The sequence below is a fragment of the Haemaphysalis longicornis genome, unplaced genomic scaffold (assembly GCF_048455015.1).
Source record: "Haemaphysalis longicornis isolate Haplotype H1 unplaced genomic scaffold, Haemaphysalis longicornis Haplotype H1 scaffold_10, whole genome shotgun sequence".
NCBI lineage: Eukaryota > Metazoa > Arthropoda > Arachnida > Ixodida > Ixodidae > Haemaphysalis > Haemaphysalis longicornis.
In genome coordinates, this window is record NW_027526204.1 from 72,399,657 (window position 1) to 72,415,403 (window position 15,747).

General features: G+C 54.3%; 1 protein-coding gene across 2 annotated transcripts in view; it reads right to left on the minus strand.

The window, feature by feature from the left end:
* Positions 1-3,948, minus strand: part of LOC144158750 (thiopurine S-methyltransferase-like) — a 55,346-nt gene extending 51,398 nt beyond the window's left edge. Inside the window, exon 1 of one of the 2 annotated variants that reach the window (XM_077689843.1) lies at positions 3,739-3,948. In XM_077689843.1, coding sequence (XP_077545969.1) covers positions 3,739-3,833 — 95 coding nt within the window. In that variant the 5' untranslated portion in view covers positions 3,834-3,948. The remainder of the gene's footprint in view (positions 1-3,738) is intronic. The other variant, XM_077689844.1, reaches the window with a different exon arrangement.
* Between the last annotated feature and the right edge of the window lie 11,799 nt (positions 3,949-15,747).

A 15,747-nucleotide genomic window follows, 5' to 3' on the forward strand; every position in this document is an offset into this window, starting at 1 on the left:
GGGAGATTGCCAAGGACGAGGTCACACAGGGGATTTTCCATGCATGAGGCTGTGACTTCGCCCACGAAGTATGGAGTGTCCACCTGAATGGTCGCCTCAGGCAATAATTTAACAGAACTGTCAAGCAGCAGGACTTCTGTCATCCTCCCGTTAAAGTGGTCGTCAGACACTAGGTCACGCCGAATGATGATAATATTGCTACCAGTGTCCCGGAGTAAGCGCACGCGTTTTCCCAGTGCCCGCCCGTCGACAACTGGCAGGCCTTCCACTAAATATTTACCGATATTCTGGTCTACGTGATCATGAGAGCTTGTAGTCGTTGCCACCTCATTGGAGCCATCAGATGATATGGCAACTTGGCAGCCGCTAGAAGTTCGGGTGATGACGCAAGCGGCAATTTGATCCTCTTCGCTCGGCCGGACCCTACATTGTTCCACCTTGTGCCCGAATTTGCCACATTTTTTGCAATGCTGTCCTGTCTGGCTGCACCAATCCGGTGTGCTGTGGCCGATACGGTTACACAGGAAGCATTTTGGGGGCGACTTCTTCGGATTGTTGCGGCCACCTTCTACTGCCCCGTCACCAGGAATCTTCCCAAGATTATCAATGCCTTGCGCCTCCAAGACTCGATCGGCATGGTCAGCCAAAGCGTCCAGCGTCTTGCAGTCCCGTTCTTTCAAGAAGACCACAAGCTTGGAGTGGCCGCACCGAAGGAACTGCTCAGAGACGACATGGTTCCTGAGTACCTCGAACGTTTTCGGTACGCCCGCCATCTCAATCCAGTGGTCGAAGTAACCTGAAAGTCGGACAGCGAGCTGTCGCCCGGTCTCCCCATCCATGGCTCGTGCTCCCCTCAACTTGTTTTGGTAGCCCTGGGAGGTAAACCGGAAGCGCTGCAACAGGGCTCTTTTCACCGCCTGATAATTCAGCGCTTCTTTGGCCTTCATGCGGCCTATCACAGTCAGGGCCTCCCCGGAGAGACAAATGCTAATGGCCGTGGCCCACTTCTCCTGCGGCCGTTCCTGGGCGGCCGCAACGCGCTCAAAGCGTTGTAAATACACGTGCAAGTCGTCCCGCTGCTCATCGTAGATGGGGAGAAGTTTTTGGGGGTTAACCGTTGCCGCGGGTGCTGACGACCCAGTCGCTCCGACGCCATTCTCCTGGTGAAGATTTCCTTGGGACGTCTCATTTGGTGGCATCTGCCGGAGTCGGATCTCTAACAGAAGAAGCTCCTTTTTACGCTCATCCGCGGCCTTCTGCCTTTCGTCCTCGGCCTTGTGCCTCTCTTCCGCGGCCTTCTGCCTCTCGTCGTCCCCGCGACGCGCCTCTCTTTCCGCAGCTCATGCTTCGCGCTGCTCGGAGCGTTCTTTCTCGACCCAAACTCGCAGCTCAGGCCCGGATAATCCGTACTGTACCCCGAGCGCGGTTAATTTCTCGAGATCCGCGGTTAATTTCTCGAGGCTTTCTGGATGAGGTAGCGTTCCGTAGGTGAGTGTGTTAATGGGAATCCTGGTAGGCTCGCCCATTTTTGTGATGAAGGACCCCGCTAGCACCTCGCGCTAGACCTTCGCACGGAGCGAAAACGTCAGGTTTTCAACACAGAGAGACATATTTTAGTAGCGGAACGATAACAAGAATATACACAAAGTGACACGAAGGGAGGAGGTACCCGAGTCGTTAACAGCATACACTTTCACGCGAGACTGAAATAGGGCGAACTAGTATACAGCACAGTCAAAGCATGTGTAGTCTCCTCCCGTTCGGAGTCCGGCGTCAGTCCCACTGTCCATCCACGTCGGTGATGGGAGCTGCGACGACTCGCGCAGAGTGCTTGTGCGTGCTGTGGCACCACGGGCCTACGCCGCGAGGAGAGACCGATGACCCGTGAACGCTGTGCGGGGGTCGCTTGACGATGTGCGGCCTGGTGCACTTGTCGGGGGGCACACGCCCCACGTCAGGCCTCGGGAGCTTGACGCGGACCCAGGTCTCCGATCGGGCCTACGCCGCGAACGCACTGGAGACAATGGACGGGATGGCCAGGGCTTCCCGGACACCTTGAAAGGAGCCACCAGAACGGGCCCGGGAGAGGTGAAGCTCGGGTCGTCAGAATCTAGGAGCCCGGCACACCACGCAGCTAAACCCGCCTTGACGAGATTCTATCCCCCAGCAAAAACCCGAGCGCACGCCGTCTTCTTCCTCTTCCTCCGTAGAGGCCCATATTTTGTCCTTCTTCGCCTGGTCAACCCCGCACAACCACGTTCCGGAACAGCACATCACTACAGTCTCATGGTCTTGTGGTTCAAGCAGAGCCTGTCACAACCACTACACGGTCTTCTGAAGGGATTGTTGGTGAAGTGCTCCGCTGTTCGTTGAAGCAATAATGCTACTTCAGAAGGCCGCCGTGGGCGGCTCTCCGTTCCCGTATATTCCGTCCCACGCTCATTCTTGAAGGGCGGTGGGAGAATCAGGCATAATGGTAGCCTAGCAATCCGTTCAACCCCGGCGGGCATAGTTTTCCAACTCGGCCTAAGTGGCCCGTTTTTCAGTAGGAGATTTTTTGTTTGGGAGAAAATGATTTTAGAGTCAGAAATGTGCGATGGATTTGCGATGACGTAGTGCACCCTTATCCCCTACCTCCACATTTCCCCACTTTTCTTTCCCTGCTCTCCTGGTGTTCGTTCCTCTCACTATCCACTCCCTCCACCCTCGTCGTCACTTATGTCAAATTAGCCCCTTTTCTCGTGCCCTGTGCACAATACGTTATCACCACTCCTTCACTGCTCCACCTTGCCCGGTTTGAACGAAACATTTGCCTGGATCCACTTTATTCTGTTTGAACGTGAAATTTCCCTCTATCCACCCTTACAGGTTTGAATGCAAAATTTGCTTGCATCCTCTGGTGAATTTGAACGTAAAATTTGTCTGCATCCACATTGCCCCGTTTGAGTGTAAAATGTGCCTGCATCCACCCTGTCCGGTTTCAACGTAAAGTTTTCCTGAATCCGCACTGCTAGATTTGAATGTAAAGTATTGTTGCGCCCTAGTAGATCCAGGTGAAGGCTGCGTAGATATGTAGATGACATGGCGACGCGCGCATTTATTGGGCGTGGCCCTTCACTAGTAAAGGCCAGGCAGCGACTTCTCATCGAAGATGGCTGACTCACTCTAGCAGGCACGGGCGCAGGATTCTCGCACATGCCCACGAAGGGGGATTGTCCTGATATATACGGTACAATATGAGTTGCATTCACGCTGCTCGCTTACAATATGCAATTTCCGGCATCGACGCTGCTTTCTTAGCAACGCTGCGAAAATATTTGGAACACGTGTTGTATCGCCGTTACATTCTTGAAAACGTTCCGCATTAAAACCAATTTGGTCCATTTAAATACTACAAAAACATGGATTGTCTGCGATGACATATGCACTTTCCTGCGGATGGTAGAACCCCATTACTCTATTCGGCGTGGATTAGACCTGACACTCTGGTACCTAACATACACGCTATTCGGCAGGATGTGTATACTGAAAAACAGATCATCAACCACGTCGCAACAAAATGGGCTACTGTGGTGTCACCGAAGAATATGTAATTTTAACGCTGGGCAAATAATTTACGCGAGTCGCTGTTTTCCGAGACATGAATGATTACCTCAGGTTTAGGCCGTTAGACGGCAAAAACGTTATTTCGTATCGAGGTCATTTACGTATTTGCCCATAAACGCGGCCTCAACTTACTTATAAACACCTTCTTGTTGCCAGATATCGGCTCCCTCTGTCGTCCATAGTTCTCGCCAATGTTCCTGGTTGAATGCCTCTTGCGGGCGTGACATGATTGCTTGTAGTGCCTCCTGCTCGGATCGACTTGGAACTGTGCGCCAGCAGACTATTTGGATGAGTTTCAAATGCACATGCTTGCCAGCCAGCTGTGTGCATCCGGTACCTGCGTAGGCTTTTCAAAGTCAGAACACGTGTACGGAGCGCAGCGGGCGCCTGCCTCTCCGAAACTGGTGCGGAAGCGTTTATGTGGCTGCCGGCTGGCGGACGGGCTTCCAGAGAGGAAACATGGGTACGGAAACGCGTCGTAGTTGTCTGCACGTGTGTTTTGCATTTAGCCAGTTTTCCTGAAAACCATTTTTTTAACTACGACCACATTTTTATTCACCTTTGGGGGCATACTATTTCAAAAGGACACCGGATCGCGAGGAGGTACATCTTATCCCTTTTCCTAAACTGTTTGAAGGATACTGGCCTCTCTGACCCTTAATGATTCAAAAGTGTGGCGAACTGTCCAGTGGGTACAGAGTCATAGTGGTGAAACAGCGCGCAAAAAAAAACAGGACAGAAAGAAGAGGACAACAACATGAGTGCTGATGTTGTTCGTGTTCGAGCGCTCGTCTTGTCCTCTTTTTTCTGTCCTGGTTTTATGCGCGCTGTATGAACCCTTAATGATTGGCTGCGAATAACGTAGAAATGGTGCCGCTCGGCCGGCGGAGCGATTTCCGGCGGCACACCTCGCACGGATATGTCCGCCCGTTTGCTGACAACTCACTCACTCAATCACTCACTCACGCACTCACTCTTGTTTAATTAACCCTTCGTCGTCCCTTCGACTACAAAGGATTCAGGATCGCTTTACTAGAACTGTATTTCATCGTTACACAACAGTGATTAATTATGGGCACGGTACTACTATGTATTACGCGCTCTAGGCGTGATCTGGCCTACCTTTTTAAGGGCCCTAAAAGATGAGTGGAGGGCATTTGGCAGGCATTCTCAGATAATGAATGGCAGCCTACCATTGTCCCTGAAGAAGAAAGTGCATGACTGCTGTGTGACGGTCGGACGTCGCCACTAGCTGCCGCGGACAACACGTGCTCACACAAAAACGTGCTCCCACGTGGCGAGACAACGTGCGCGGACAAACACGTGCTTCCACGAGGAAAGACCACGAGCGCGCGGAACATGCGCCCCCCCCCACCCCCCCGTATTCAGAAATGTTGACCTTGAAGCGCCCGGAAGGCTTGCAGGTTGGCGCGCCCGCACTCGGGGCGATGACCGGCCGGTTCCCAGTATTCCCCAACGAGCTCGTCCTTGCCCTCCCTGTAGCAACCCAAGAACGGTATAAGAAGGCGAGCGAACGAGGCACCAGGACTCTCTCCCAACTGGGCACCATCCGGCCAGGCCGAACGAGAAAGCCGCCCGTAGGAGTCATCCGATCGCGCGCTCCATCCCCAACCCGGGCCGAGATTGCGACGAGGGGACCTCGGGCTTCCGACTCTCCCGAACTTCGTTGACCAGCCAGCCAACGGCCTTATCTAGGGACTGCGTCCGCGGTCCAGCGGAGTACGGACCACCTGCGCTGCCTGGCACGAGAGTTCCGGTACCCACTCGACGGCCCAGACGAGCACGTGCACACGGCAACGCCGCATGTGGAAGAGTTCCCGGCTCCACGACCGGGCGCCAGCCGCCCACCTCTACCGAGTCCCAACCTCTCAACGGGTGAGCGCACCGGCACCAGCACTAATTATTGTTAATTAAATGGTATATTTGAGCCTGCGATGTCTCATTTCCCCTCAACTCTGCGTGCACCCACCTAGTTGGTAGCGTGACGCCATCTCCCTTTCGGGGAGCGTCACAGCTGCATTCTACCAGTAGTCACCTACAGGGCAGAAACTTGGAGGCTCAGTAAAAGGGTTCAACTTAAATTGAGGCCGACTCAGCGAGCAATGGAATGGAAGATGATAGGTGTAACATTATGGGACAAGAAGAGAGCGGAGTGGTTCAGGAAACAAAAGCGCGTTAAGACATATTATTAGGAATTAGGCAGAAGAAATTGGCGTGGCCAGGGCATTTAATACGAAGGCAAGCTACTCGTTGGTCATTAAGGGTAACAGAGTGGATCCCTAGAGAAAGTAAGCGGGGCAGGGGGTGACAGAAAGTTACATGGGCCGATGAGATCAAGAAGTTTGCGGAGATCGATTCGTCGCAGTTAGTACACGACCGGGATAATTGGCGATCGATGGGTGAGGCCTTCACCCTGCAGTTGGCGTCGATTGGCAGATGATGATGATGATGAGGATGAAGAGAGGTTTTAGGGTTTACCGATGCATGGGTGTCTCCATATTCAGGTAGATCAATGCCCTAGCAATCACCCCTTTCAAGAATTTTGTTAAATCGATGAGTGGGCTTATTGCCAATCAATACATCGCCTTTTCTCCAGAGCTGCGGTTCCCCCTCGTCTCGTCAACCACCTGGCAGCACGCGAGCGTGACTGTGAGCGTGAATCTAAAACAAAACTTTTTGGTTGAACCGTAGAACTATCATATCAATCGTCAATGCATCGCGTGTGGTCTCTCTACCTCAGAATATGCAGAACCGTAGCACTGCACAAGGCATGCACTGATGCACACTGCGAGGAACCACCGTGAGTTCGAGCTAACTGAGCCCGCTCACGAAACTGGGACGCCGTCGCGCCAGCTCAACACCGCTTCTGTTGGGCAGGTGGATTGGGGGGCGACAAAGGAATATGCCCAGTGCACTGCAAAAGAAGGCGTTTATTTGCGCCAACCCCTTCTGTTACATATCAACATCCCCGTGGGTGGAAAGGGGTGATGGGCGATCTGGCGCCACGCGCAAGTGAGCGCGTCATTGGCGCGCTGAACCAGTGGGCTCAGCAATAGGGCCAAAATCTGGGGTGTTGGCCGATGGGCTCGCAAGAGAAAGACACTGTCCGTCCGTTCCCAGGCACGTACCGCAAGGTGTGATCGTCGAGTGTCAGGTACGGCTAATATGTGAGCGAAATGACTAGGGATCAACCTAGGGCATGGGCCGGCAGCCGGAAGGGCTTTCGGGCTTAGAGCCGGCGCAAAACAGCTGTGACCGGGTGGTGAGGGAAATCGTTACGCACCTTAGGATGTACTGCAGAGCGTCTCCCCGAACGGACCCCCGCGATGGCGCGCGTCCCGCGTCTCGGCGAGGGGGAGTTCGGGCGCCGTTCAAACAAGCCAATGCAATGAGGTTAAGCAAGAACCAGGCCGAGGCGGCCGTCGGGCTGACAGTGTTTTATCGCGCAACGGCCGCCGGTGCCTTCACCTCGTCAGGAATTTGAAGCTTTGTTCCGCCCAACGCAGTGGCGCAGGGGCGAGCTGGCCCTTTGGCAAGAGAGGGGGGAGGAAGCGCGGCGCTGACGGCACTAAACGAGTGCTCTCGCAATGGCTCGGACGCCAGGATCCCCACACGCTTAAGTCATATGTACCGACACTGCTGGGATTTGAACCCGCAAATTTGGTCGGGCGTGAGGCTTAAGTCCGCTGCGCGGTAAGAAGCACTGGAGGTGGTGGTAATGGAAAAACGTTTTATTTGAGCCGACAAAAATAATTAAAAGAAAGGTGGATGGCCTCTTCTCAGTTCAGGAAGCCGCAAGCAGCTGCTGGTGCTCTAGCCCGCGAGATGAGGTGTTCCTGCGTCCCGAGCTGAGAGCTGGTCAGCACGCACTCCCACTGCTCGGGGTGGGTGAAGGGAGGGGGTTCGGGTGGTCGGCGCATGCCCATACAAGATGGCAAGTGGTATTTTGCGTGTGGCAGGTAGAGTAGTTGTAAGGGTATGTAGGGGGATATATGACTATGAATAGGAGTGTTAAAATATGTTTCCGTGTAGAGTCTGTGCCATATGCGGGCGTCGCAAGTGTTGCGGAGGGATGAGGGGGTGGGTAATGTTGGCAGCTCTGACGGCAGCGGTGCAGTATATCGGTGTAGCGACTGGGAACGGGAAGGTAGGAGGAGGGTGCTGTCAAGTCGCCCGCCCCCGATGGGAATGCCCGGAGTAGGATATCGCGGGCAGCGACGTGTCCCGCGTCATTCCCTGGGAGTGAGGGGTGATCTTGGTTCCATACGATTTAGACGTGAGGCAGGGTCTTCATTGTCTGGAGAAGCCTGAGGGCGGGAGGTGACATGCATCTGGTCAGAAAGTTCTGGCAAGCCTGCTGTGAGTTGGTAAGGATGGTTACATAACCGGTACGGGCTGTGGTGGCGGTGAGGGCTAGGCCTGTCCCTTCGGTGGTAGTGGTGTTGATATCAGGGATGGTGGCGGATGTGAGGATGGAGCCTTGAGAATTGACGGCAACCATTGCACGGCTTTTTCGGTGCGAGTAGGTTGCGACGTCCTTGTATCGGGTGTCGGGGTTGGAGTATTGTTTTTCTAGGAGACGAACGCCTGTTTCTCTTCGACCCGCGTTGTAAGTAAGGTGCATAGGGCTCGGAATTGGCGAGACTTTGATGTGTCTACGGGTTTGGGGAACGTCCGTTGTGGTACGCCCAATAAAGTAGAAATGGAACGACCCAGGTGTCTCAAAACAGTGGGGTCCCGGGGGGTGAGGGAGAGGCGAGCGAGCTGGCCGACTTGCTGTGCTTCTAGGAGTTCAGACAGTGCATTATGGAGGCCGAGTCGGAGTACGTGCGTGGTAGGAGTGAATGCAGGGAGTCCAAGAGCAATTTTGTATGTTTTGCGAATTAGTGGGTCGAGTTTGGAGTGTTACTTTGGTTTCAGTCGGGTGTACGGTGCCCCCTATATCATGCAACTTATCAGGACCGCATGAATAAGCTGGCAGGTGGCATTTTCTCGGAGGCAGTGGTGCTGAGTGCAGACTCTTCGGATGAGGTTCGTGAGCTGCGTGACGGTCAGATGGAGGTGGGGAAGAAGAGCGGCTCCCGAACTGTCAGCTTGAATGGGGGAGCCGAGTATACGAAGAGTGGTCACTTACGGGACGGGAACGGAGGATATGGTGACGAACCGGTCAGGGGTTGGTTGTGGAGGACGGCCGCGTGTGCGTGCTCAGAGAACAAGCAATGCAGATTTTTGGGGTGCAGAGGTGAGGCCTCGGCGCTGTAAATAGTCGAGCGTGTAGTCGATGGCTCTCTGTATATTGTCTTACAGTTGCCCCGCCGATCCTTTGTTGGTCCAGATTGTTAAGACATCAGCAGAGAATGCGTGATGGATATTGGTGATTGTAGGGAGTTTGGCCGGAAATTGAAGAACGGTGATTATGAAAAGTAAGGGGGAAATAACGGATCCTTGAGGGGGGCTTTTCGCTCGCGTTTTTAACGCGGCAGGCGTATTGTGACTGTCCGATCTGTCAGAAAGGCTCGGAAGACCTTATAAATAGCCACTCTACAATGAGTTGTTTGAAGTCCCCGCAAGATGGCCTCGTGCGTGACGTTATCAAATGCTCCTTGGGCGTCAAGAGCGAGGATGGTGCATGGCTGGGTTTTGCTAAGGTAATCCATTATTTGTTCTTTTAGTTGGAGGAGTACGTGTTGAGCCGGTAGGTGGGCACAGAAGCCGAACATGGTATGGGGATAGAGATCGTTGTCTTCGAAGTAGGTTGTTACGCGACAATGCACCATATGTTCGAACAGCTTGACCAGGCACGAAGTAAGCGAAATCCGCCTGAGGTTGTCGATGGCTACAGGTTAGTGGGGCTTTGGTATACGGGTATTATGTCTGAATGCCACCATTGTTGGGAGAGGGTTCCAGCTTCCCAATGTTTGTTAAAAAGAGTAAGGATGAATGAGAGAGTTTCATCGTATGGGTTTTGAAGCGCTTTGCTTGTTATGCGGTCTTTTCCCAGCGTCGTGTTGCAGGTCAAGTGGGTGAGGGCTTGCTCCAATTCTTGGATCGTGAAGGGAACGCGCTCCATGTGAAGGGAGCGCGCGTGAAGGGAGCCTCTGCCATTATTCTCCAATTACCTTGGCACAGGACGCAGGTAATGGGAGAATAATGGGAGAGGCCTTTGCCCTGAAGTGGGCGTAGATAGGCTGATGATGATGATGATGAAGGGAGCGCGAAATAGGAGTTAGGAAGGCCAAGGTATGGTAAGGTCGTGAAGGGACCCATACCGTTTTGTGCGGACTGCATCAAGCAAGTGGTTATGTGGATGCGGATGATTGTGAACGAGTCGTTGTAGCTGCTGCTGCGCTGTTTTTGGAGGGTTTGGACCTTAAGAGGTGGCGGAGAATATGACATGTGTGCTTGGTGCTCAACCTGCCCCCTAGGTTATCGCAGAAAGATCGCCAGTTCCGGGTTTTCAGCACCTGAGCGTCTAGAGCCGCCCGCTATGGGATTTCCGTAACTCTGCGTTTTAGGGAGCGGTTATGTTTCCGAGTTTTCTATCTGTTGACGAGGCCTCGCCGAGCCTCCCACATATGAGCGAGGTGGAAGTCGACTGAAGGATTGGCAGTTGTGGGAGGAATGATTTTAGCATCTTTCCGCACTAGAGCAGTTAGTTTGGCCGTCCATCGTTCGAGGTCTTTGTTCGCAGAAGTAAGACATGTAGGATCTTTTCGGAAAGATGACGAGGCTTCGAGTGTTGTTTGTCCGACGCGTTGTCCAAGGGGAAGATGGTGCAAGGCGAGGGCTAGGATGTAATGATCGCTTCCAAGAGTGTCTGGTAAGCGCGCCCATTATAGATGGGGTGCATTGCGGAAAAATGTGAGGTCCGGCGTTGTGTCAGGAGTGACACTTGTTACGAGTCGAGTTGGAAGAATGAGGTCGTTCACCAGCTCACCTGTTGTGGTTCGTCGGGTCTAGTAGATGGTGGGGCACTCCCGGAAGAGGAGGCACGGGATTTTAACACTGAGTGAGCTGAACCAGTTTCTTAGGACAGTCTTTCTGGCTGTTGTGTGTGGAAGATTGCACAGTTTGCAGTTGGGCGAACACGTGCGATCTCTGGGGAGGGGGGCACTCAGTCCGCAGTCAGGGCCCTTAGGTTGGTCGTGGTCGGGAGACACGTCTTCTCGATGTCAAATGTCACCGCACAGTCGACACACCTGCACGGTGCGCCGAAAGGGGTGACAGCCGTAGTGAATGATTTTAATCCTCACATATAATGGTACGTGGGGCCCTCGAAATGTCACTAAGGCCGGGGTGGTGCTGCCCATTAAGCGGACATGGAGGATCTGAGGTTTGTTGGCCTGGAGCTGTTCGAGGAGTGTATCAAAGGTGACGTCCAAGTACAGGCCGTGGATGACACCATGGCCGGGGTCCGGTGCAGGTTTCATATACATACATACATACATACATACATACATTTTATTTCATCTTCATGACAAACAGATACAAGTGCCAGCCCGCGTAAGCAATCTCTGCTCCAATTACCTTGTGGCATGAGTTTGTACTCATGCCACATTATATGTGGCATGAGTTTGTACTCTGCTGCTCCAAGTAGTATGGCTTTGATCATGCTGAGTGCGAGTGCGTACTCGTCGTGGGTGGTGCTCGCAATAACGGGATTGTGTGAATTTTGCACTTGCACTATTACGTGCCGTAATATTTTTGCAAATGGAGGTTGCTGGTGGTGGCCTTGCCGTGAGCGACATTGGGAGGGACCCTGGTGGCAACGTTGAGTCCAGATCGTGGCCCATAGACGATCGTGTAGTTGTCTCTTGGGAGTTGTGGGGGTGGGTTGGCGGACAGACAGTTCTCAGAGCTGTGAGTGGCGTGCCCGGTGGTTGGTTGGATGCTGCCGTGGCTTGCTGCTGGGGCGTCGATACCGCGTTTTTTTGTTGGGAGCGTAAGACTTCGGTCCAGGGGTTTTCTTGGGGGATAGTGCGGCCGCTGTGCTGGTCGAAGAACTAGTCATCCGCCGTGGGTGTTGAGGAACGACAATGATGATAGCAATAAAGAGGCCGCTGCACGGGAACGGGGGCACGGGCCCAGCTCGCGCCTCCCGCTCGTGCAGTTCCGCATGACGAGCTCATCGAACGGGCGACCGGCTGTCGGGCTCCTTTCTTACATCGCGATCCGCGCAATTCTGGTGCCGTTAAACCCGGGAGACTGAGGCCACGAGAAGAAATTATCTGACGCGGTGCAGACGTCGAGGACGCGAGGCTTGGGTTCCCGGGAGGCTGCGTGATTCCGCGGGCCTCGTCGTCGAATGCTTTTCGCCGCTGCGGCTCGTGCCGAGGACACCCGGTCGCCTGGTTTTGGCGAGTCCGCAGCCATGAACAAGGTCCGCCGCCACCGTGGTGCGGCTCGGGCCGCCACAACCAAGGGAACTGCCACCATTGAATCCGTGCTTCTGGATCCGCCCACGCCTGCTGTTGCTTTTTAAGGGCCTCTGAACCTCGTCAACATGAGGTATGAGGAGATGAAGGCTCTCGTCCAGAAGATTCAGGAGGGCTTCAGCGAGGAGGACTTCGAGGTAGATCTGGTTACCCCGTGGGATTATGGCGCTAAGGTGGTGGACATTGGAGTGCGTGTCGAGTTTGCCACCAGGCCCACGGATACTCCACACACCGTCGCTGGATATTTGGGAACGGGAGATCGCCCGAACGAGGCCTCGGGCGCCACCCTACATCAGCCGGCGGTCCCTCCCGTTATCACCAGCACGCGCTCCGCCGCGCTGCCCAAGCTGCACATCCCGGCATTTTCGGGCGACCGGTGGAGCTGGCAAGCGTTTTGGGACCATTTCGATGCCACCATTCACAGGAATCCCGCCTTGGCTCGCATCGAGAAATTCAAGTATTTGACATCTTACTTGACGGGCAAGGAGAAGGCGGCAATCGAAGGAATCCGACTCGCGGAGGCCAACTACGACGTGGCTATAAACACCCTCACCGCCCGATTTGGCCGGGCTGACCTGCTCGTTGAGGACCACATTGACAGCTTGCTCGCCTTGGCCCTCGTGCGGAGCTCTGCAGACGTCGATAACCTCCGAGACCTCTACGACCAGATATCCTTCCGTGTAAACGCGCTGAAGGGTCTGCGGGTGGCGGCGACGGAGTATGCGGTCGTCCTCCATCGTGTACTGATGAAGGCCCTGCCACCCGACCTTGGGATCCTATACTGGCAGAGGGTGAAGGAGGCATCCTCGTCGGACAGAGCAGCCAGCTCATCCGAAAGTGCGAGGCAGGTGAGCGAGAGAGCCAGCTCGTCGGAAAGGGCGAAGCAAGTGGAGGAGATACTGGAATTCCTGCGCATCCAGGTAGAAGTCCGCGAGGAAGGCCACTTCGACCATACCAGGGCTCCAGAGCGGCGCCCTCAAGAAAAGCGCGAGGCCCCACCTTAGGATTCAGGCCTTCCATCGGCTGCTGCTTGCCAGCAGGTGCTTCGCTGCCTCTGACGAGGGCAGATTCACGGTCACAACCATAAAAGCGGTAGTGCCCTCTATGTGCAGCAGACCACCGTATACCAGAGTGCACGGTACATATGTCGCCTCAAGAAAAGCGCCGCAAGTTACGAACTGGTGGACGCTGCTTCCGTTGCGGCTTGAAGGGCCACTTTGCCCGGTGCTGAAGAGTGTCGAGGTCATTGGCTTGTGCCCGTTGCTCCCAAGGGCATCTCACAGTTCTCTGCGACATAGCACACCCACCAGAGGCAGCTGCAAATAGACGAGTTGGAAAGGCTGGAGCGGGTCAAGTCAGCCCGCGGAACGACGTATAGGCAGGCAACTCCTAGCGTCACGTCCGCATCGTCTGGGGACTGCAGCACGGCGCGGATCTACCTGCAAACAGGGAGGGCGTGGGCGATTGGAGCCAGCCACAAGCTGCTAGTCCGCATACTGTTGGATTCTGGCAGTCAGCGCACGTTTATTCGGCGTGACCTGTCACGTACATTGCGTTGCCCAGTTCGGGGTGCCGATGACTTCTCACTCGTTACTTTCGGAGACTTCTGTCCGAGGTCATCCGTGCGATGCAATCACGTTGCAATCAATCTGAAGAGTCAGCACGATGGGAGACGCATCACCATCGAGGCTTTGGAGGTCCCCGACATTTGCGCGGTGACAAGTCCACCTGCAAACGCAGAAGTCCTGAGTAAGATGGCAGGGCGCACCCACATGGAGGATCGGACGGACACCCACATGGAGGATCGAGTCAGCATCCTCATTGACTCCGATCCGTATTGGAAGGTGTCGTCGGGAAGAATATCACGCCTTACCCCTCACCTCACGGCAGCCGAAACAATCTTCGGGTGGACTGTCCAGGGAGCCGACCTTGACAACGGCAGCCATGGCGCATCCGAACCATCCTGCGCAATGTTCATCGCTCACGCAGACCCATCGGGAAGCAACTCCGACGAGGAGATGGACCCGTCAGATCTGTGGCGCTTAGAAGCCATTGGCATCAAGGAAACGCCAGAAGGTCTTGGGCTAGATGCCGAGGTCACGAAGCAGTTTGAATGGGAAATCCGCAAGCAGGACGGGCGCTGCGAAGTCCCACTCCTGATTCAAGAGCCAGGACTGGAGGCCCACCATGACAACTATGCACTTGCGGAGCAGCGATTGCGCATGCAGGTTAGGCGTTTCCGCAGCTGACCGGACTTGTTGTCACAGTATGACAAGACAATACGTGATTATTTTAATTAGGGCCATGCTGAGCGAGTACCCACTCAAGGAACGCGCGGGACGCCGAATACATATTACATGACGCCTCATGTAGTAGTCCAACAAGATGCAGTCACGACTAAACTTCAAGTCGTCTTTGACGCCTTGTCCCACGCACCTGGCCATCCTTCACTAAACAACGTGCTCCTAAAGGAACCCAAGTTGGATGCGGGCCTCCTACGACTTCTTGCTTTTCGAGGTCAGCGCGTGGCGCTAGTAGCCGACATAAAGAAGGCATACTTGCATATGGTGATACGGGAAGAAGACAGACGCGCCGTGAGGTTCCTGTGGATTGAGCGCCTTCCAAATGAGGATGAACCATTTCCGCCTATTACAAGGTGGAAAATGACAAAGGTGCCATTCGGGGCCTCCTCTTGCCCGTTCCTGTTGGCAGCCACCCTTCGTCAACATCTCCTGGCGCTCAAAGAGCGGTTCCCGGACACTGTGGCAAGCCTTCTTTGTTCTTTCTATGTGGATGATTTGGTCTCCGGTGCTGACAGCGAGGCAGCAGCGCACAAAATCTACACGGAAGCGAAAACCACCATGACCGATGCAGGCATGGAATTGCGCAAGTGGGCATGCAACGCATCATCTTTGCAAGACCAGTTTGTTGCCGATGGATTTCCCTTCGAGACCGAAGGGGGTGATCCGAATAGAATGAAGGTCCTTGGGCTCCCATGGGACAGATTGGAGGACACAATAGTGGTGAGCACCAACAAGATTGCGGCCTTCATTTCGACGAAGCCGGCCACAAAGAGAACAATGTTGCACTCACTTGCCAGACTTTACGATCCCCTCTGCTTTGTGACGGCATATTCAGTGTGGGTCAAGCTGATTTTCCAAGATTTGTTGAAGCTTAACCACCCTTGGGATGGACTCTTGCCGCCGGCGCAACTTACTGCGTGGAACTCCTGGTGCAGCGAGATCCCTGATATAGAGGGATCTCGCTGCCACGACATGTGTGCATCAGGAACGGCGATCGCAGGGATGCTATGGAGGTGCATTTTTTCGCCGGTGCTAGTCCCAGAGCATATGGAGCAGCTGTATACGTTGGCCAACACTCAGATCACGATAATTTGTATGAAACGAACCTCCTTATGAGCAAAAGCCGCATAGCACCCATCAAGATTATGACCCTTCCACGACTTGAGTTGGTGGAATGACTTGTCGAAGCTAGGCTGTGTAACTATCTGAAGCAGGTTCCGTGTTGGGCCACCGCAACTCTACTTCTGGACGGACGCCTAGATTGCTCTCTGTTGGATTTCTGCAGTTCCTAGTCGATGGCCACCTTTCATCCGAAACCGCGTCGAAGTGATACAGCGGCTGACGGAGGGTCACCCTTGGCAACACTGCCGAAGCAAAGACAA